Source organism: Oncorhynchus masou, chromosome 22 (assembly GCF_036934945.1).
Source record: "Oncorhynchus masou masou isolate Uvic2021 chromosome 22, UVic_Omas_1.1, whole genome shotgun sequence".
NCBI lineage: Eukaryota > Metazoa > Chordata > Actinopteri > Salmoniformes > Salmonidae > Oncorhynchus > Oncorhynchus masou.
In genome coordinates this window covers 49,310,844-49,334,295 of record NC_088233.1, presented here as the reverse complement: position 1 = coordinate 49,334,295, position 23,452 = coordinate 49,310,844, and the positions used below count along the sequence as shown (strand labels likewise).

Here is a 23,452-nt window from a genome sequence, read left to right as displayed (position 1 = left end):
GCTGAGAAACCTGAATTTAAAAAAAATGTTGACATGGGCTAGTTGATCTGGACATTTCTGACAAGTTAGAAATAGCTCTCTAACATGACCAGAGGAAATGATGATACACTACCCAATTTACAAATTGCATCTTGTGCAGTCTACTAGTAAAACTTTCAAGAGTAAGTTTAAAGCCGGACTGAGTTCCCTCCTACTGACCCCTCCCACAGTTTGGGAAGCACTGCTCTAACTCACTTTCACATGTCGGATGGGCTACACACTCACTCATTGGATGGCTCTGTCATCGAACGGGTACCCGCCTGTAAATATCTGGGCGTTTGGAATGATAAGTATCTGGGCGTTTTGGAATTGATAAAGATCTAACGTTTTATAGAAAACATACTGATGAGCTAGTTAAAAAGCTAAGAATTTAAAGTACGTTTCTTTTTTTAGAAATAGATTTAGCCTCTCCCTGAACAGCAGGAAGCAGATTGTGCAGTCACCTTTCCTGCCAGTTCTTGACTATGGTGACAGCATTTACCAGAATGTAGCAAAAAGATAACTACCAAGACAGCTATAAATACATTACATCAGGTTACATTACATCTTAAACCATTGGATGCCGTCTGTAACGCCCACAGTTTGAATACTTACTACTGCATCCTGTATCAAAATGTCGGCTGAGCTAAAGTCCTGTAGATCACTTCATTACTCCCTTGTTTACCAAGCTCTGCTCCACAAGCCTTCAACATACCTCACTTCCCTTTTCAAATATACAAATATGAGATAGCAAATCCGTTTGCAGGGTTGGTTAACCCTTGAGGTCCTGCTCGTTTCCACAAAGTTTGGTAATGGATACCTATAGTTTTTAACGCACCGCAGTTAGGGAATACCATAAAAACAAATTACACCTGGATTTCCTGGTGCTGATAGGGCAGTTTACTGAAGTGTGCAATTGTTTCAATTGACTCTTATAACTTGTTGTAATAACCTGATGTAATGTATTTATAGCTGTCTTGGTAGTTATCTTTTTGTTGTATGTGTTGATGGAATTTTTGTCCTCAGGGCACCATTGTAAATGAGACGCTGGTCTCAATTGGGCTTCCCTGAGTGAGTAAATAAATAATAAATGATAACCGAGTGAAAGCTTGTCTTGTCGTTTTAGTATTCTACAGACAGTATTGGTCCAACATTCAAAATGTTGTTGTTTTTTAGGCCTATCTGAAATGCAGGCATATACACCAACTGTCATTTTGCACAGAAGAAAGCATGCGATGTTGAGAGAAGCCACAGGAAAACTGGTAGCCCAAGATGCGTCACCTCGGAGCATAACCAATAGGCTACATTGGTCATTGACCTTAATACCCGTCAAATAACGCAAGTAATCACAGATACCTTTTAGAAGATGCAATGAAATAAAAGGAAAAGGCCTAAACTATACATTATGATAAAGAATTAGCCAAACAACCAGTAGGCTTACATGAGGGAAAGCCAATGAATTCATTATTCTTGCACAGTGGCCAGGGCCATAATGGTTGTAGCTTACCATTTAGGCAAGTTGCAGCCTCCTCCATGCTGTGTTGAACCTCATGAGAAGTTTCTGATTCCAGTCTCCTTCCTGGCAGAATGTACTTGTCCGGTCCCCCTAAAATGCCAGCTGGAACAGCTGGGCTTTTCGTTGATGTAACAAGCTGTGTCTGTGTTCACTAAACAACCTTCTTCAGAGTGGAGAAGGGATTTCCGCACATTGCCATCGATGTCCCAAATGTAAATCCAAATTCACGTTTCGGTGCAAACCACATTGCTGACAAAGGCCCGCCCGCCATATAGTTTGAAGAAAACTGAGTGGGGTCCATTTGTTGTTGCTGGCTGTGGTTGCGTTTCCGCTTTGCAAGAATCAATAAACTCTGCTTCCACTTGTTCAGTTTTGCTTAGGTCCAACAGGTTGTCAGGTGCTAGTGGCTGGGGGTAACGGAGATGCAGGTGCTTGCTGTCATGTTGTCCTTGTGCTGTTGGTGCCATGCCTTGGTGCTTCTCAATCGAATTGGCCACCAGGTAGCGCGGGTATTACATTTTCTGCCTGGCTCCTCAACCTCATGGTGCGGTCAGCCAGCTGCTCGGTGAGCTCGGCAGAACACTCAACATGGTCGACCTCCGTGTTTTGTTCTTGGCAATGCCAAGATTAGCCAGCTAATATTATTCAGCTCTACTCTACCAAAACTTAAGATTATAGCTTCTAGCTAGCCCATTATCAGCCATGGGTGGGATCCAATGAGCTTCCTAAACATGGTAATAAAGTCAGTACCTTTTGACATTGCATGGCTAGTTGCCCAATCGGAATGCATTTTTGGATTTTAACTACTAAATATTACATCTCATCAGTTCTATCTTTTTCTTGTTCGTTCGTTCTGTCTTGTTGAATGATACTTGACATATTGTATATGTGCACTAGAACCGCTTTTCTTCAATCTGAGCTTCTATTTCTGTCTGTGTCACACGTTTGGAATGAAATGGCCTGCAAGGCTGTCCGTGACATACCCCTAATGGGCATGTTGCTCTTTTTGGGTGTGGTCAGAGATTAGCCAATAGATGAGTGCTAAATTTCTCAGAATAGGAGAACTTGATTCAATGACGGGGTTAATGACCACTCTTTTCTGTGGCACACACCGTGTTTGAGGCTACAATAAGCCTAAGTACCAAGTACAAGTGGTATTAGGGTCTTCTATGTTCAATATAAAAGACCATCATATTTTGAGTATATAATCGTTTGAGTCTTGAGTCTTTACTCTTATTGATTGATATGGAGTTCTGCTTGGGGCTTAAATACCCTGCTTTGGTCTTAAATACTCCAGACGTATGGTAACTTCAAGTTGTTGGGGATACATTTCATGTAGCAGATGGTGTGCATTTAATTAGCTGGGGCTGGGCCCTATCCGATAGTCATTGAGAAGTCCTTCACTTTATTGCAGCGCTCTCATGAAGCACCAATGACTACCCCGTGATGCTTTCACCACATGAAAGGGCTATCCTCCATTTAAAAAGTGTGATCTAATGGCAGCGTGATATTAGCCATTAACCAAGCCCACATGTGTTAGGGGAATGAATGAGTCGGTTGAAGATGCAGCCGGTCCCAATTGACTCCCTACGTCTTGCCCTTGGCCCTAATGCTTCGATGTGTTTGCCGTACAGATCTAGAGAATAGAAGGGCTGGGGGCAATTTGAATTGAAGGGGTCGATGGCGACTTGGGACTGGCTGTGGAAGTCAGTGGAAAGACTAGCCTGTAGGCTTTGGTGACACTTTATTTAGATAGTCACCCTGTGATGCTTCATGATGCTCATCAAGTTCACCAACTGCCTGTTACTGTACATGATAAATGGCCCCTGTAGATGTCAATACAATCGCAGTTGTCAATACAGTCGCTTAAATACACCTAAATGGCAGTTTGTGGAGGGCTTTTGAGCAAATATACGCTACCGTTCAAAAGTTTGGGGTCACTTAGAAATGTCCTTGTTATTGAAAGGAAAGCAAAAAAGTGTCCATTAAAATAACATCAAATTGATCAGAAATACAGTGTAGACATTGTTAATGTTGTAAATGACTATTGTAGCTGGAAATGGCTGATTTAGTTTTTTATGGAATATCTGCATAGGCGTACAGAGGCCCATTATCAGCAACCATCACTCCTGTGTTCCAATGGCACGTTGTTAGCTAATCCAAGTTTTATAATTTTAAAAGGCTAATTGAACATTTGAAAACCCTTTTGCAATTATGTTAGCACAGCTGAAAACTGTTGTGCTGATATTAAGAAGCAATAAAACTGGCCTTCTTCAGACTAGTTGAGTAACTGGAGCGTCAGCATTTGTGGGTTCGATTACAGGATCAACGCGCCCAGAAACAAATAACTTTCTTCTGAAACTCGTCAGTCTTTTATTTTTCTGAGAAATTAAGGCTATTCCATGCGAGAAATTGCCAAGAAACTCAAGATCTCGTACAACGCTGGGTACTACTCCCTTCACAGAACAGCGCAAACTGGCTCTAACCAGAATCAAAAGAGTGGGAGGCCCCAGTGCACAACTGAGCAAGAAGACAAGTACATTGGAGTGTCTAGTTTGAGAAACAGACGCCTCACAAGTCCTCAACAGGCAGCTTCATTAAATAGTACCCGCAAAACACCAGTCTCAACGTCAACAGTGAAGAAGCGACTCTGAGATGCTTGCCTTCAGTGTGTAGTCAGTGTGTGGAAGCCAGGAGATGCCAACTGTGTTTTATTTGAATCTACGGTTTATTACCGTGAGACTGGCTGTTATTTGCATGACAATTAGCGGCTGAAAAAATGTCATGACCGACATTGCCCTAGTTGGAGGAGTGTGTAAGAGTGGTGTGTCACTTTTCCATAAAGTCAGTTGGTCATTGGTCCCACACACAGAGTCTGGAGCAGCAGAACAGAACTATACACCGAGTGTACAAAACATGAACACCTTCCTAATTTTGAGTTGCACCCCCTTTTGCACCCAGAACAGCCTCAATTTGTCGGGGCATGGCATTCCACAGGGATGCTGGCCCATGTTGACTCCAATGCTTCCCACAGTTGTGTCAAGTTGTCTGGATGTCCCTTCTTGATACACACAGGAAACTCTTGAGCATAAAAACCCAGCAGTGTTGCAGTTCGTGACACACCAAACCCGGTGCGCCTGGCACCTACTACCATACCCCGTTCAAAGGCACTTAAATCTTTTGTCTTGCCCATTCACCTTCTAAATGACATGCATACACAATTCAGTTTTCTCAAGGCTTAAAAATCATTCTTAACCTGTCTACTAACATTAATCTATACTGATTGAAGTGGATTGAACAGGTGACATCAATAAGGGATCATGGCTTTCACCACATCAGTCTGTCATGGAAAGAGCGGGTGTTCCTAATGTTTTGTGCTCTCAGTGTAGTTTAACGCTGAAGAGTCTATAGTGGGAGGAACCCACCCAGCCTGACCGAGTGATTTCACTAAATGAAAACATCTTCCAATTTTACCTCAGACCACCCCATACAGCCTTGAACTGGGTCGGTCTCACTGCTTTACATTATAGTGGAACAACTATGTCTGTGCATGTAGCTATGTACTTATGCTGCTTGTGTGTGTGTGTGTGTGTGTGTGTGTGTGTGTGTGTGTGTGTGTGTGTGTGTGTGTGTCAGATATCACTAAGGCTCATCTCTATATGCTGCACTGCTGTATAAACTATCCCATATTATTTATAGCATACTGTAAACAACATTAAACACAGGCTATCTTTTCTATGTGGAGGCCTCAGTGTGACCTCCACTCCTTGGTCTTGTTCTTTTCTCCTCCGCCTGGCCCCCCTTAAGAGGAGTGCGTGGTTCTTCCCAGTCCTTCGAGCTCTTCCTTCAAGGTACGAGATGAGGAGACACTCTCTACAGTGCCCCCCCCCCCCAAGGAAGAAAACGCTGGCCCTGTTCTCAGAGAGCTCGCGAGGGAGAGCGTGGGGGCATACCACGAGGAGATGGAGAGACTTTGAAGGAAGAGTTGAGGATAAGAATTTAGGAGAGAGGGAATCATATTAAGGTGGGTGAGGGGGGAAAAAAGGGGACAGACCTATCCAGTTCCCATTGGGGTGAAATAAGTTCAACTTCAAGCCAGATGTGAGGATGATGACAGTTCTTCTAGCACAGGCTACACACAGGATTACTTTTGCGCTCAAACAGGAAATGCTGATAGGAGAATGCAGCCAAGGCAAACACATACTGGGCCCAAACTTGCCATCTGGAGAGGGCCTGCACCTGCTACCAAAAGAATGTGATGTCATTCTCCTGAAAGAAAGCCACACGTGGGTTGAGTTGTTAGTCAGTTACACACTGAACGATTCTAAAACTATCCTCAAAGGAAGACCGAGGCTACATCCTGTGATTACAGCAGTAAAGTCTCCACAGACCGTCTCTATCGAAAAAGGTTTTAAATAAGCCTATTGAACTGCACACAGGCAGCAGCACAGTTCAGACTAATCACTTTGAATGTGGAAGGCTTTGATTTGAGGACAAGACTCCCAGTAAGGGTTGATGTGTTTTGAACCTATCAGTTGTGTTGTGACAAAGGTAGGGGGGGGGGTATATAGAAGATAGCCCTATTTGGTAAAAGACTATGTCCATATTATGGCAAGAACAGCTCAAATAAGCAAAGAGAAACGACAGTCCGTTATTACTTTAAGACATGAAGGTCAGTCGATCCGGAAAAAGTTTCTTCAAGTGCCCGTCGCAAAAACCATCAAGCTCTATGATGAAACTGGCTCTCATGAGGACCGCCACAAGAAGGGAAGACCCAGAGTTACCTCTGCTGTAGAGGATAAGTGTATATGATATATTATACAATAAATCATCCCAGTAGTTTTACAAACCGGAAGATTTAACCTCCGCCCACTAATGAAACTCAGTTTTCCTCCTATAGTGTCTGAAATGTGCATGTTTGATATCGGCTACAGAATCACTGATCTACAGTACCAATCATCTTGCAGTACAATAGCTAGCTACACGTTATGTGAAGATTAGTGATTCTGTGCCTCCCCTGGCTCAAATCTCCTCAAACATGCTGAAAATCTTGTGTAGGTTGTAGCAACTGTATGAGCAGGCTTTGTAAACTCTACTGCCATGAGTGTTTTTTCCTGTGGAGGTAGAGTGGCAGTAGTGGGTTAGGACTCCCCGGTGAGCAAAATTGGTTGAAAGACATTGAAAATGTCTTTTCAAACAAAACGTTTCAGGAGGTCTTTGCCGCAGCGTGAGGAATGTGAGTCACACCTAATCCCCCACCAGCCCCCCCTAGCAGTATCCGGATAAACAGCAAACATGGAGGCCAACATGTGGACAAGAAGGTTAGCGGGCAGCCAACATGAATCATTTGAGACTTTACATTACAGATTTGTCCAAACAGTATGTATTGTCAATGTGTCGCAAATGGGTGACAGTACATTGGTGGCGTTTGTCAAGCCAGTAGGTCACCTGTTAGTGTTTTCCCGAGGACAATGAGGAAATTAAGCTAGGAGAAGAGTATTGGGTCCGAGGCTCTGAAAAAAAACGAGTGGGAACCAACAGCAGCTAGCTAGCTGGAGTGGTAGAGATACTCTTAATGATCGGCTAGGAAAAGCCAACTGACATTTACTCCTGAGGTGCTGACTTGCTGCACCCTCGACAACTACTGTGATTATTATTATTTGACCAGAGGACTGGCCACCCCACATAGCCTGGTTCCTCTAGGTTTCTTCCTAGGTTTTTGTCCTTTCAAGGGAGTTTTTCCTTGCCACCGTGCTTCTACACCTGCATTGCTTGCTGTTTGGAGTTTTAGGCTGGGTTTCTGTACAGCACATTGAGATATCAGCTGATGTACGAAGGGCTATATAAATGCATTTGATTTGATTTTGATTTAGCAGGGCTTGACTGGGCTGCAGTACATTCACATGAAGGTTCACTAGCCATTAGCCGTAGCCTAGCGCTGAAGTTACACTAGCATTGGCCGTAGCTTAGCGCTGAATAGGACCTGACAGGCAATTAGCGGGTCGTACGCTGTGCCACCTCGGAGGGTGTGAAATTGTGCTATGTCTGCAGGGGTGGTCGTGCTAACACCAACTGACAGCGTGGAACAGCCCTCAGGGTACTGGCTCCAACCGGACATTATCATTCCGCTATTACTAAGCTAATTTAGAGATGGCTAATAGAGCACTGCTGTTCACACACACACACACACACACACACACACACACACACACACACACACACACACACACACACACACACACACACACACACACACACACACACACACTTGTAACAACACATACACTGTACAGTAGAGTGAGTACAGGCCAGCCCAGTGTGCGGTACAGTGAGTTTGTTTTCCTCTCCTGTCCCTCTGCAGTGTTTAGTCCCAGTGCAGGTGACTGCTCTGTAGAGGTCACCGCTAGATCAACCTGATACAGTCCCATTCATTAATCATAGACACATGCGCACGCACAGTGCCATCGGGAAATATTTAGACCCCCCTATTTTCCCTCCCCGTTACTTATTCTAAAATGTATTTAAAAAAGCATTTATCCTCAGCAATCTACACACAATACCCCATAATGAAAGCTAAACACAGGTTTTTAGACATTTTAGCAAATTTGTTAAAAATAATAGACAGATCCCTTATTTACCTAAATATTCAGACCCTTTGCTCTGAGACCTGAAATTGAGCTCTGTTTCCATTGATCATCCTTGATGTTTCTACAACTTGATTGGAGTCCACCTGTGGAAAATTCAATTCAATTGATTGGACCTGATTTGGAAAGGCACACACCTATATAAGGTCCCACAGTTGACAGTGCACGTCAGAGCAAAAACTAAGCCAGGAGGTCGAATGAATTGTCTGAAGAGCTCCGAGACAGGAAAGTGTCGAGGCACATATCTGGGGAAGGGTACCAAAAAAAATTCATCAGTATTCAAGATCCCCAAGACCACAGTGGCATCCATTATTCTAAAATGGAAGAAGTTTGAAACCGCCAAGACTAATCCTAATGCTGGCTGCCCGGCCAAACTGAGAAGGGCCTTGGTCAGGGAGGTGACCAAGAACACGATGGTCACTCTGACAGAGCTCTGGAGTTCCTCTGTGGAGATGGGAGAATAATGCTGTAACCAAACAAAATGTGTCAAAAGTCAAAGGGTCTGAATACTTTCTGAAGGCACAGACATGCCTGTATGTACAGACATGTAAACGCACGCGCACACACTCATAGTTGTCCCGCTGAGCGCTGTTCACCTCAGGATTTAGTCCATTAGCCCACCACATGGGGCTACTGCTCTGAGACAGCGTTAGCTGTGAACACGGAATGTCTCGTGAATGTTTTATGTCTTGTTTTGTTTTTGCCTTTTCCTCCCTCCAGAGTCCAAATCAAGTTGTGTTGGTCACATACACATATTTAGCAGATGTTGTTGCAGGTGTAGCCCTCCCTTTTCTGGCTTCTGTCATGCGATCTCTAGTCATCCCTCTTTCCTTCTCTACCTTTCTCTGTTTCTTTTCTTTTTTGAAACGCTTTTTTTTTTCTCTTTCGCCCTCGCTCCCTTCTGGTGTTTCAGGGACCAATTCAGTAAGAATAACACTGGGCTGGTTGGTTTGTCGTCTCCAATGCAGGACTGCCCAGGGTTCCAGTTCATAAAGTGCAAATTAAAATCTGGCCTCTTGGAATTTGCCTGCTTAATTACCACCATTCTCATCTTCCGCAGTGGAGAGAGGGAAGGAGGAAACGAGTGAGTGTTTTAGCAGCAGGGGAGACCTACTCCCCTTGATTATCACCGATTGGAGTGTGTGTTTTGTGCGGGTTGGTTGTGTACTGTAGACCGGGGTCACACGCCAGCGGTCCCGCGGATTAATAACTTTGCTCAAGCAAGAGTAAACGTTTTGTGTAAGAGGTTGGGAAAGTCAGAGGACTAGGATGTGAACAGACCTGATCACCGACCGATTAGTCTGCGTCACTCTCTCTTTTTCCCCTTCTATTGCTTCCTACTGATTTGGTTCGAAAAGGCATGACATGCCTGCTTAATGCCCCTTTTTAAAAAGGGGAATTGGAAACCTCTCATTTCCATGATCAAAGGGGCATTTTGAGTATGAATGCTGTCTCATAAATAGTAATGATATGTCCATATACTCAGTACACATGTAACATGGAAATACACTTGTAGCAACTGTACACAAGCCCACACACACACACACACACACACACACACACACACACACACACACACACACCACCATCCACAATCACTCACTCCACCAACCCCCACTCACTTCCCACACCAGTTAATAAAGCCTCAGCACAGTATGCACTCGTCTCAGATTACCCATAGTGCCGCAGGAGTTTGGTCTCTTTCACTACCTTCCCGCACTTCCAACTGACTCCACTCGGCCCCGTCTGACTCCTAATGACCCATAATGGCAAACTCTTAAGACCCTTAATGGGCAACTGAATCTCCTCTGGCCTTCTAGCACTCCCGATTCCACTCATATAATCAGATTAACCACTCTCTCGTGTGTGTGTGAGAACAGATAACTGGACAGTGGTAAAGTTAGCTTAGATAAGAGGCATCACTGTGACTTTGACCTGAGGCAACTTTTCATACCTTTTCATACCCCGATATTTGTCACAGTCTTCCCCATGTAGCCCACTGCTATTGGCCCACCTGCTGTGATTTTACAGATAGCAGAGCCGTACATGATAGGTATTAGGATCTGTGGTGGGTGATGATTGACTCTGTTTGGCTTTAACAGTGAGTGCACTGTACTCCCTGACTCCGAGACCTAGCCAACAGAAAAGTGACCTGTGAGAAACTATCACACTGTACAGGGGTTGGGTGTTTTTTTTTGTGTGTGGGAAGGGCAATGAGTAAAAACCTGAGCTTTTGTATGTGTGCGTGCTTGCATTTGCACGCTACATGTTTGTTTCATATGTACAACGATCCTAAATAAACCTTAACGTATATCCTCCTCTTCTCCCCAGGCATTTGGGAACGCCAAGACAGCTCACAACAACAACTCCAGCCGCTTTGGCAAGTTCATCCAGGTCAACTACCAGGAGAGTGGTACCGTCCGGGGGTGAGACATCTACACCTTCTTTATCCAGCCTCGCCTTCCTTCCTCGTTCTCTCTCTCGCTCTCATACACTGCCTTTCTATTCTCTCTCTCTCTTACACTGCCTTTCTATTCTCACTCACTCACTCACAGCTTATTTTGGATATTTACAACAACAAAAAATTAGAATCGAAATTGTTAATGGGACATCTCAATCTCTGTATGTAGTAAATCTTGTCTAAAGTCACTCCTGTGTGTGTGTTCAGAGCGTACGTGGAGAAGTACCTTCTAGAGAAGTCACGTCTGGTCTACCAGGAGCACAATGAAAGGTAAGGGGGAGAAAGTATTTACATATTTACCTACAGCTTAAATTAAATACATGCAAGTATATAATATTACATGACTTACATAAATACTTATTTTCCACCATAATTTGCAAATAAATTCATTAAAAATCCTACAAAGTGAAAGTAAAAGTAGTTGAAGTGTATCTATGATGAAAATTACAGGCCTCTCTCATCTTTTTAAGTGGGAGAACTTGCACAATTGGTGGCTGACTAAATACTTTTTTGCCCCACTGTATGGAATCATGTAGTTACCAAAAAAGTGTTTAAACAAATCAAAATATATTTTAGATTCTTCAAAGTAGCCACCATTTGCCTTGATGGCAGCTTTGCACGCTCTTGGAATTCTCGCAACCAGCTTCATGAGAAATGCTCTTCCAAAAGTCTTGAAGGAGTTCACACACATGCTGAGCACTTGTTGGCTGCTTTTCCTTCACTCTGCGGTCCAACTCATCCCAAACCATCTCAATTGGGTTGTGGTCGGGTGATTGTGGAGGCCAGGTCACCTGATGCAGCACTCCATCACTCTCATTGGTCAAATAGCCCTTACACAGCCTGGAGGTGTGTTTTGAGTCATTGTACTGTTGAAAAACAAATGATAGTCCCACTAAGCGCAAACCAAAACCAGATGGGATGGCGTATCGCTGCGGAATGCTGTGGTAGCCATGCTGGTGAAGTGTGCCTTGTATTCTAAACAAATCACTGACAGTGTCACCAGCAAAGCACCATCACACCTCCTCCTCCATGCTTCATGTTGGGGACCACACATGCGAAGATCATCTGTTCACCTACTTGGAATCTCACAAAGACACGGCGATTGGAACAAAAAATCTCAAATTTGGACTCATCAGACCAAAGGACAGATTTCCACTGGTCTAATGTCCATTGCTCGTGTTTCTTGGCCCAAGCACGTCTCTTCTTCTTATTGGTGTCCTTTAGTAGTGGTTTCTTTGCAGCAATTCGACCAGGAAGGCCTGATTCACGCAGTCTCCTCTGAACAGTTGATGTTGAGATGTGTCTGTTACTTGAACTCTGTGTTGCATTTGTTTGGGCTGCAGTTTCTGGGGCTGGTAACTCTCTTGAACTTATCCTCTGCAGCAGAGGTAACTCTGGGTCTTTCTTTCCTGTGGCGGTCCTCCTGAGAGAGCCAGTTTCATCATAGTGCTTGATGGTTTTTGCGACTGTGCTTTCAAAGTTCTTGAAATCTTCCAAATTGACTGACCTTCATGTCTTAATGTAATGGACTGTCATTTCCCTTTGCTTATTTGAGATGTTCTTGCCATAATATGGACTTGGTCTTTAACCAAATAGGGCTTTCTTCTGTATACCACTCCCAGATTGTCACAACACAACTGATTTTGCTCAAACACATTAAGAAGGAAAGAAATTCCACCAATTAACTTTTAACAAGGCACACCTGTTAATTGAAATGCATTCCAGGTGAATACCTCATGAAGTTGGTTGGAAGAATTCCACGAGTGTGCAAAGCTGTCATCAAGGCAAATGGTAGCTATTTTGAAGAATCTCATATATTGTGTGTGTGTGTACACACACACACACACACACACACACACACACACACACACACACACACACACACACACACACACACACACACACACACACACACACACACACACACACACAGTATGAAAAACAGTATAAACCAGTGTTTTAATGTTTCTATATACTGTACATGGGACAGCCTGGACAATTAAGGCCTGTAGGTCAGGAGATCTCCTGTTTCTGTAGCGTGACGCAGCTTGATATATATTGGGTCCCATTATTTAAGTCTTTGGTATGACTCGACCTGGGATCAAATCCCCAACCTTCCAATCTCACTCTAACCGCTCAGGCCACTGAGTTGATATTCCAAGTAATTTTCAGTTTTTCTCGTCTCGGTTGTTCTCTGACACTCAATTACCCGTAAGCCATCTTAATTTCCTCAAACTCCACACAGGATATCTGATGTACATCCGAAATAGACCAGAATAGCTGTCAGAATATAACGGCCTCTCTCATTGCTTGCTCATAATGAGTGTTATATTTTTCCCCTCAAGTTGAATCATTATCATTATTGTGGTTATGTAATATCATATATGTAGGCTATTAACTACATAACCAGTATTGTTGAACTTCTTTTTTTTTTTTTTTTACATTTATGTTCATAAGCATGTTGTTGACAGGTTGTGCAACCAGAATACTCAGACACCACCTCATCGCTAAATCACAAAATCCCTAATAGGTTTAAAACAGTGGTTGTTTTATCCCCCAAGCCCTGAATTTGGCCCCTCAAACCAGACCTCCCAGCCTTCTCCTTTAGACCGGGGTGGGGGTGTCTATCACACACACACACACAGAGAGAGAGAGACAGAGAGAGAGACAGAGAGAGAGAGACAGACACAGAGAGAGAGAGAGAGAGACCACTCCAATAAGTGTTATGTTTTAGACCAAGTCTTGAACCTACCGAAGTACAAATTTACAGTTCTTTATCTTGGACTCACGTAGACACACACTTGAAAGATCCCAGTCTTTGTCACGCCTAATCATGGTTTAATACTTTGGCGACGTACTGTTTGTTTTCACTGGAAATGCAACCTCTCACTGTCTATAATGTGTTGCGCGGATTGAGTTTCTACAGGGTTTGCCTATTGCTTTCACGGTTTTAAGAGACCACACTTTTGCTTCGGGAGATATCAGATGGGCTCCATGTGCGTGTCGCACATTTTAAATTCGGATTTTCGTCTCTAGTCATGCGTTGCTGTCAACAGGATAGCTCTGTACTTAAGCTAAGTGTGTGTACAACACTGTATTGTGTTGACAGCAATGCGTGACATCAAACAAGTCTGACCTTAGGCTGGAGTTTATGGTGCTAAATCCACATGTGACAAGTCAATGTGGTCAAGACTCAGTTCAATCATCCGTCTGGTTCTTCTTTCTAACCCATTGGCCCACTCAGCAGAACTCTCTTATTCTGTATTGTGTCAGAAAGTCTCATGTTAAATATGTCAATCTGGCAAACCTGTTTTTACCTCAATCTGGGTTGTGTTCATGGGGCATCAAACATAAGAAAACAGACAAACAGGGGAAGGGACGACGTGGACCAGTCCGATAAGAAACGCTTTTCTCTTTCCGTTGCAAATTGTTTTAAAACGTGTTCGGTTGTGTGCCGTATTGAACACGACCTTGGCAACCCTGTGTCTCCCTCCTCTCTCCAGGAACTACCATGTGTTCTACTACCTGTTGGCTGGAGCCAGTGAGGAGGAGAGGAAGGCCTTCCACCTGCTCAAACCTGAGGAGTACCACTACCTCAACCAGGTGGGCTCTCCCCACACGCGCACACACACACACACACGGAATCAGGATGTAGTATGGGTGTATTTGTGTGTGTGTGTATCCTGTGGACCCATGTAATAGCGAGAGCTGTTTAGACTGCAGGTGATGCTAATGGTTGCACTTCAGTTGGATGTTTGTCTCGCGCTTCAGTTCCTAAATGGAGCCCTTCTCAACACCTCTGGCTGCTGTTTGCTTTGACCCACATTCCGAGTGTGCGTCTGTTCACAGCACCACTACTGTGTGTGCGTGTGTGTGTGGGCTTGCGTGTGTGTGTGGGCTTGCGTGTGTGTGTGGGCTTGCGTGTGTGTGTGAGCTTGCGTGTGTGTGTGAGCTTGCGTGTGTGTGTGTGCGCTCGCGTGTATGTGTGCTCGTGCGTGTGTGTACACATCTGCCTACTTTGGCAACAGATGCATATTCAGATTCACAGGACACTGGTGAAAATCTGCATCCTTTGTTCCTTGGTTATTTTTTGGCATCCCAAAAAAGTATTTTTTTTTCTTCTTCCCCCAAAACACCCCTAATCCCCACGACAACAAACCCAGCTCCACACCGTCTGTTACTCTGCACCGCTGTTTCCATGGCGACAGCACGAGTGGAGAGTTAATCTCGATTCTTGGCGCATGCAGCGGAGCTGGCGGTGTGTGTGTGTGTGTGCGCGTGTGACGATTGCATGTTTGTTGATGGTGTTTAAAGCAGTCTGTGTTTTTGTATCTCTGTTGCTCTTTCTGTCTTTCTCTCGCTCTGCATGACCGGGACCGTATACGTGGCTGCGAAACAAGTGCACGATACAAAGGACATTCTCCGAAACAGATTGCTGTTGTCTTTTCTCCTTTTTTTTTTAGTAAAGAATATAAGCTGTCATGTGCAATGCATGGCAGCATTTGCATGTGTCTGTCTATGTAGCCCATCCCCAGTGAACACTCCTAACCCTATCTGGGAGCAGGGTGTGAATTCCTCCCATAGCTGAGCAGTTCTGTTACTCTTACGTCCTTCCTGTGTCCATGTGTCCACAGAGAGAGAGAGAGAGTGAGTCTGGAGTGTGTCACCCTCTGTTCTCTCCCTCTCTTTCGCTCGAAATGTTCTTGGAAAGACTGAGAGCTTTCTCCCGCAATTCAAACTAGTTGAGTCATTCCTTTTTTTTTAGGTCATTGCTAAATGCATTTAATTATCGCAGCTTTGGGGATTTGTGTGTGTGTGTGTGTGTGTGTGTGTGTTTAGACCAGTTTAGTGAATCTTCCCCCGTGTATTAACAGTGTGCGTCATCTCCGAGTCAGTTGAGTGAGTGTGTTTTGAGTGTGTGTATACATACCTCTCTCTAACCCCCTCTACCTTACTTCCAGATGACAAAGAAATCTCACAGACTCCACTGGGAAAATTACTATGAGAGCGAGCTGGTCAGTATTGTGTGTGTTTAGTTGTGCACACCTCTTTTGCGTGCGCGTGTGTCTGTGTACATGTGGGGTCGATTTGGTGCTGGGTTGGGCCTCGGCTCTTGTCACGTCTTTACACACATGAGAGCACAATCCTGTTTGTTTTTGGAGTGTGTGTGTTGATATCTTTCAGTGTGTTGTCGTCTCCCTGCCGTTGTCTGCACAGCCTTCACTTATAGTGGTCTATGTAGTGGTCATTGTGATGTCCTGTATCTGAGTGTCTGTTTACATGGCATGTCTCAGGGGTGAGTCTATGACCTCCCTGCCCTTTCGTCTGCAATCCCTGACCCCTGAGTCAGAGGAGATGATGTCAGAGTCTGTCTGTCGCGCTGTGCCTCCCAACGCTTCCTGACAGCTTGGCTGTCCTCTTTCCCTTTCTTTTCTACTCACTCACACGCTCTGAAACATAAACAAACACAAGGGAGCGTCTGACACAAGATCACAATGACCAAACATGTTTGCCGTTAAATTTTTTTGGGGGATGTGGTATGTTTCTGGCTTGGTGGCTGTGGGTGTATTTCCGTGTCTTTTTTGGGTTCACTTTGGTCGAATTGCTTTGGTGTGAGAAGCATGCTGTCGTGGGACACATTTTGAATGATGAGCACTTTCTCACACAACACCGGTGGCCTGTCAAAAGGCATTTACCGCTTAAGTCTGTGTTTAGGACAAGGGGCCAATCCTAACTTGGAATATTTCTCGCACTGATATCAATGTGTGATTTTTAAATGAATCTTTTGAGATATGCGCACAGACAGTATCTCAAGTCAGAATTAGGCACCAAGTGGGAACATTGCTAAAAGCTATATGACATATGTATCGAATTTTATCCCAAACATTTTCACCATGTACATTTTAGCGTTAACTTAATGACAAGGCGTGGTAAGTAAACCGTAGCGTATGTGCTGAATAAAATACCTTTCTCTGTTTGAGAAGGTAAAAAGAACAGGAGGGAGCTTTCTTCAGTCATTCTTTCAGTGTCTAAACCGATTTGTTTTGATTAGAGGAGTACCAGAGTTAAGGGTTTGGTGTAGGCCCAGAGATTCCAAGTTGGAACTGTCCGACAATGATCTCTCTTTGTTTTCTCAACTTCCTTTGACATATCACATTGCGCTGTTTGGCATTTGAAAAAAAAAAACGAACAACGAACCCAGCAATTCAGACATTCTCTTTTTTTTACCCAAGTGCTTGTGAAGCCTCAAATCTCATGTTGGAGAAAGTGCACCTTTTCACCTCAGAAATTGCCCGTCACCCACTGTACTATGGAAACGGTAAAGAAATCCAAACGGCAGGGAAGAATGTTAAATGGTTTTAGAAGCTGATCCTGTTTCGTGTGTGTGTTTGCTCTCTGCCCCATCATTAGAACTGAGAGGAAGGTCGCTCTCTATTAGCCCTGCCAGTGGCCAGCAGGCTCCGAGCACGGAAGGACAACCTTGTGTGTGTTTTGGCTTGACCACCTCCCTTAGAACAACAACCAAACACTCCTATGCCACAAGGCTGTTGTATAAAGCAGGCTTATTCAGTTCCTGGCCTGGAGGGCCAAAGTAGTTCAGTTAAAAATATATATATATTTTTTTAAATGATTGATTCATGATTATCAATCCACCCTGAATTAGGGGAGAATGAAAACCAGAGCTCCAGAACCGAAATGGACTATCCCCAACTTTTTTTTGGGGGGGGGGGGGGTAGATTCAGTAAATCAGATAAGATGTGAACTAGAAAAAAGATGTGGTAGGGTGGATGAGTCAAAAGTAGTGTCAGAGTTTGTAAGACATGCCTAATGTGTGTGTGGTATTCTACGGTACAGGTGTACAGGTGTACATTCTACGGTACAGGTGTATTGTCTGTTGATAGCAGTACTCGTTACTTCAGCAGGACTGCTTCACTGTGGAAGGGGAGGACCTGAAGCACGACTTTGAGCGGCTGCAGTTGGCTATGGAGATGGTGGGGTTCCTGCCTGCCACACGCAAACAGTAAGTACATTAAACACATGCACGCACACTCACTCACACACACATACACACACACACACATGCCCCGCATGTCTGTCTCTTTCTCCCTTTCTCTCTCCATCTTTTCCACACCATCTCTAATGCAGTTGTCTAGGTTTATCCTCATCTTAACTCGTATTTGACTCCCTCTCTCCTTCTCTGTCTGGTAGGATCTTCTCCCTGCTGTCTGCTATCCTCCACCTGGGCAACATCCGCTACAGGAAGAAGTCCTACAGGGACGACTCCATAGACATCTGTAACCCAGAGGTGCTGCCCACTGTCTCGGAGCTGCTCGAGGTGTGTACCTCCATGTCAATTAGTCCTTCGTTCACTCGTTTGCTTGACCCGCCCATTCTGATATCTCTGGTGCTTTATGATGTCACTCGTTTGCTTGACCCGCCCATTCTGGTATCTCTGGTGCTTTATGATGTCACTCATTTGCTTGACCCGCCCATTCTGATATCTCTGGTGCTTTATGATGTCACTCGTTTGCTTGACCCGTCCATTCTGATGTCACTCGTTTGCTTGACCCGCCCATTCTGGTATCTCTGGTGCTTTATGATGTCACTCGTTTGCTTGACCCGCCCATTCTGATATCTCTGGTGCTTTATGATGTCACTTGTTTGCTTGACCCGCCCATTCTGATATCTCTGGTGCTTTATGATGTCACTCGTTTCCTTGACCTGTCCATTCTGATATCTCTGGTGCTTTATGATGTCACTTGTTTTTTTGTTTTTACTCTCTCTCTCCTTCACATTTCACCCATCGAGGTACGGAGTGCCTTCTGTTGTGTCGACAGGCAAGGTTGAGAGCTACTTCAGATCCCTAAAAGCCACTGAGCAATGCTACAGCAGTTATTAGCATAAGGACTGTTCTCAGGTCTGCGACGGTATGGTTGAGCTGCAATATTATGACCTACGGTTGAAGTCGGAAGTTGACATACACTTAGGTTGGAGACATTGAAACTCTTTTTTTCAACCACTCCACAAATGTCTTGTTAACAAACTATAGTTTTGGCAAGTCGGTTAGGACATCTACTTTGTGCATGACACAAGTCATTTTTCCAACAATTGTTTACAGACAGATTATTTCACTTATAATTGACTGTATCACAATTCCAGTGGGTCAGAAGTTTACATACACTAAGTTGACTGTGACTTTAAACAGCTCGGAAAATTCCAGAAAATGATGTCATTGCTTTAGAAGCTTCTGATAGGCTAATTGACGTCATTTGAGTCAATTGGAGGTGTACCTGTGGATGTATTTCAAGGCCTACCTTCAAACTCAGTACCTCTTTGCTTGACATCATTGGAAAATCTAAATAAATCACCCAAGACCTCAGAAAACAATGGTAAACCTCCAAGTCTGGTTCATCCTTGGGAGCCATTTTCAAAAGCCTGAAGGTACCACGTTCATCTGTACAAACAATAGTGCACAAGTATAAACACCATGGGACCACGCAGCCGTCACACCGCTCAGGAAGGAGACGCGTTCTATCTCCTAGAGATGAATGTACTTTGGTGCGAGAAGTGCGAAACAATCCCAGAACCACAGCAAAGCCCCTTGTGAAGATGCTGGAGGAAACAGTTACAAAAGTATCTATATCCACAGTAAAAACGAGTCCTATATCGACATAACCTGAAAGGCCGATCAGCAAGGAAGAAGCCACTGCTCCAAAACCACCATAAAAAAGCCAAACTACGGTTTGCAATTGCACATGGTGACAAAGATCGTACTTTTAGGAGAAATGTCCTCTGGTCTGATGAAACCAAAATAGAACTGTTTGGCCATATTGACCATCCATCGTTATGTTTGGAGGATAAAGGGGGAAGCTTGCAAGCCGAAGAACACCATCCTAACCGTGAAGCACGAGGGTGGCAGCATCATGTTGCTGCAGGAGGTACTGGTGTACGTCACAAAATGGATGGCATCATGAGGATGGAAAATGATGTGCATATATTGAAGCAACATCTCAAGACAAAGCTTGGTCATAAATGGGTCTTCCAAATGGACAATGACCCCAACCATATTTCCAAAGTTGTGGAAAAATGGCTTAAGGAAAACTAAGTCAAGGTATTGGAGTGGCCATCACTCATAAATAATTCAAAATATTCAAAGATATCATTTGAATTGTATGAACTTATAATAGATAAAAATACAACATCAAACTGTAGCATGATTAATTCAACTTTCACTTCATATAAAAAAAAAACTTTGTGGGCAGAACTGAAAAGCGTGGGCGAGCAAGAAGGCCTACAAACCTGACTCAGTTACACCAGCTCTGTCTGGAGGAATGGGCCAAAATTCACCCAACTTATTGTGGGAAGCTTGTGGAAAGCTACCCGAAAGGTTTGACCCAAGTTAAACAATTTAAAGGCAATGATACCAAATAGTAATTGAGTAAACTTCTGACCCACTGGGGATGTGATGAAATAAATCATTCTCTCTACTATTATTCTGACATTTCACATTCTTAAATATAGTGGTGATCCTTACTACCCTAAGGCAGGAAATTATTACTAGGATTAAATGGCAGGAATTGTGAAAAACTGAGTTTAAATGTATTTGGCTAAGGTGTATGTAAACTTCTGACCTCAACTGTACCAATAGAGGCTTAGAAGCCTCATTTGATTTACCCATGACTGAGGCGAGAGAATGTTCATTATTTTTTTCTCCAAAATATATGTTCAATTTCTCCAGCTCAGGTTTACAGACAGACACAGAGAGATTTGAATACTGTACATATGGACATTCATTATTGACATGTTAAACTGTTTGACCTATACACAAGCAATGCAAAAGGAACATTGCACATTCATTTGTGTCGCAGAACGCACAAGTCGCAGTTGGCACGTTGATTCCTGTGTATTTTAATGTCTGTAAGGAATGCAAATTGATTAGTTTACAGTCAGACGCAGAGTAGCAACAACAGGACTTTGTTACTAACTCACTGTATCACCTCGTGTCCAGTTTGGAGATGGGGGGGGGGGGAATGTATTCCAAGATGATTTGGCTTTGCAGGCAGTGCATCCTTTGATAGTTTTTATCAATTTGTTATATCATTTTGCGACGCGATTCGTCTTTATTGGTGGAGTCATCCCCGCTGGACATGGACGTCAGTTTAACGTCTTGTTTTGATTGACATTTGTTCAAGTTGTCGACGAGCGTAAAGTCGGCATGAAGTCAACAGCAAATGTCACCACGTCATTGGATTTAGGTTAAAAGTTTGGTGAAGAAAATACTAATCCCTTACTTTTTGCGAATCCAATCAGTTTTCCACGTTGATTTCAACGTCATCATATTTTGTTGAAAGGATGTGGAAACGACGTTGATTTCAACCCGTTTTTTGCCCAGTGGGATAAGACTTGGTTTCATTTTCGACATTGAGATGTGTTATGAAAACTGGGTGACTTAGAGCTCATGACAGCCAGAATATTGTGCAACACACACACACACACACACAATCAATTGTGGCATGGCATCCATAATTCGTCACTGAATTGTTTTAAAATGTTTGCGTAGACTGCAAATCGTTTTTATGGTTTTGATCGCCACAGCCAGCGACGAGGCCAATGCAAGGGTACTAGTCCAAAGAAATCCCTCGTAAATCAAATACTTCCAATGAGATACACACCACTCTTAACGAATCACATCCTACTCCTGACAGTTTGTTGGAGTGTTGTCACCCCCAAAAGCTGACACTGTTGAAATGGTTGTTTGAGCAGTGTAAATACATGGTTAGGACCAGCGCGCGCGGACACACACACACACACACACACACAAGCTAAGCTAAGCTAGACATTATACTGTAGGACTAACATGATTAGACAATGGGCGTGTTCCATTTGAGGAACTCAAGTGGGAGACATACCGGGAAGAAAAAGCATGGCAGATGCGTGAGCTAGAATATCTATTTCTATTCAGAAGTTGTTTATGTGCTGAGAAGAGTGTCCTTGTTTTTGGGGTCCGGATCACATTCTCCTGACAAAGGAGACTTCTTGACCCTTTTCACACTACGCAACTGAACCAAATTGGCCCATGGGAAACTGTACAGCAACCAGCCTGTATACACCACAGTTGCTGGAACCATGCTGAAAAGGAAAATATCTGAGTAAGCACCGTACAGTTCTGATCAGCTCGATTAGTGTGAAAAGGGCATCGGATTTGGATGTATTGTAGCCCCAGTTCTCTGACTCAAGCTTCCACTGCAGTGCTAACGAACCAACACAAGTGCCTTGTGGGAATGAGCTTGCATTAGACACGCCCGCCTCCTTTACCACAGCTCTTCCACTCTGTGCCCTGCTGCATCTCCCTCCTACAGTAGAACCGCAATACATCATCACTCTCCGCTGTTGTTCCACAGCTACGGCGTCTGACTGCTAATGCTGGCAGCCAACTGAGCAATTCTCCTGTACCTCAGAATGTAGCCTGTCATTGTCACAGTTGACATATATAATTGTGCTGTGCTTTAAAGACCAAAATATGTTAAAGGAGGGCATCAAGGTATCTTTCTACACTACTTAAGCAAACTGACTGACAAAAGCCTACATACATAACGCTATCATAACCATGACGTAACCGCTAGCTGAGGTCAACTTACTGTAGAAACTCTGACCGGAGCCTACTCGACGGTGGGCACATGCTGTTCTCATTTACCTCAGAAGTGAGGGGTTGCGTCGCTCTACCCACGGACACAAACCACAAGGATTACGCAGCCTACCCTGTTGAGTCACTGATAAAACAATGATCAAAGTGTGTTGGAAAGTCTGACAACTGTGCCACAGGGTATTATGCAGGAAGGGGAACCAGTTGGGTGTTTTAAAGGAAGAGATTCGTTTTGTGCCGCGAGTACCATGTGATTTATGTGGACGTGAGATGAGGCACATGCTCACCACATGTTCAGGGTCGGAGAGAGTAGAAGCACCATCGAAAAGGAAATACTGGGGTTTCTCAATGCTCTGGTACAGCAGTCCCGTTGTCACATTATTCAAACAAGGCAGGGTTTTGCTGAATTAATGGGATAGTTCGCCTAAATGATTAGATGCTATGCCATTCATTTATACAGCGGAGTGATAAGCTTTTAGCACTCTGCTGCAAAACAATGGGCGTGATAGCTGTTAGCCCCTGTCTAAAAGCATGCCTAAATCACCTCAAAACCACCAACATAAGCAGCAAATATCTAGAACATAAACATGTATCATATCATACCACAGGTGAACTATCGGTCACCAATTCACCATCTTTGCGTTTACTACACTGTGGTGTCACGTGAGCAGCACTTTCCACAGGGAAAGCTAATTGGCCATGGTGTAGACTGATGCATGAATGGGAATATGACTGGCTCGGACTTCCTGTTTCTTGGGGGGGGGGGGCAGAACAGGAAGAGGAAATGGAGCAGGGTCAGATGGTAGAGTTGACAGACTGGTTCCTCTGGCTGGACCACAGGGTCCCAATAGGGCTAGGTGGAGCTAGGACAGTGTTAAGTGATGGGACTGTGACAGTAAAAGAGTTCCAGGGTCAGTTTGGGCCTTGCTTCAGGGCACATCTCCCATTAGCTTGATTGAGAAATGTATTAATATACAGTAACAGCACAGATGTATTTTTTTATGTATTAAAAACCGTGAAAGAGAATGGAATCTAAGCGTGGTTAGCAGGCGGGCGACAGTCGTGACAGTCGTGAAGCACAGACCAATCGGTGAGCAGTAGAATTAGCTCCACACCCAGTGGGGGATTACCAAGAAGTACGAATTTAAATCTAATTAGTGTCCCTCACA

General features: G+C 43.9%; 1 protein-coding gene and 1 long non-coding RNA gene across 11 annotated transcripts in view; one reads left to right on the top strand and one right to left on the bottom strand.

Annotated features, from left to right (window-relative positions):
- The window catches only part of LOC135508753 (uncharacterized), a 22,005-nt gene extending 21,291 nt beyond the window's left edge, over positions 1–714 (bottom strand). The window contains exon 1 of the long non-coding RNA XR_010450855.1: positions 634–714. This is a non-coding gene — a long non-coding RNA (uncharacterized LOC135508753). The remainder of the gene's footprint in view (positions 1–633) is intronic.
- myo9ab (myosin IXAb) overlaps positions 1–23,452 on the top strand; it is a 215,046-nt gene that overhangs the window by 96,535 nt on the left and 95,059 nt on the right. For 6 of the 10 annotated variants that reach the window (XM_064930471.1, XM_064930472.1, XM_064930467.1 and 3 more), the window contains exons 3-8: positions 10,510–10,604; positions 10,847–10,909; positions 14,143–14,242; positions 15,601–15,654; positions 17,560–17,660; positions 17,849–17,975. In XM_064930471.1, coding sequence (XP_064786543.1) covers positions 10,510–10,604; positions 10,847–10,909; positions 14,143–14,242; positions 15,601–15,654; positions 17,560–17,660; positions 17,849–17,975 — 540 coding nt within the window. The remainder of the gene's footprint in view (positions 1–10,509; positions 10,605–10,846; positions 10,910–14,142; positions 14,243–15,600; positions 15,655–17,559; positions 17,661–17,848; positions 17,976–23,452) is intronic. The other 4 variants (XM_064930466.1, XM_064930474.1, XM_064930470.1 and 1 more) reach the window with 3 other exon arrangements.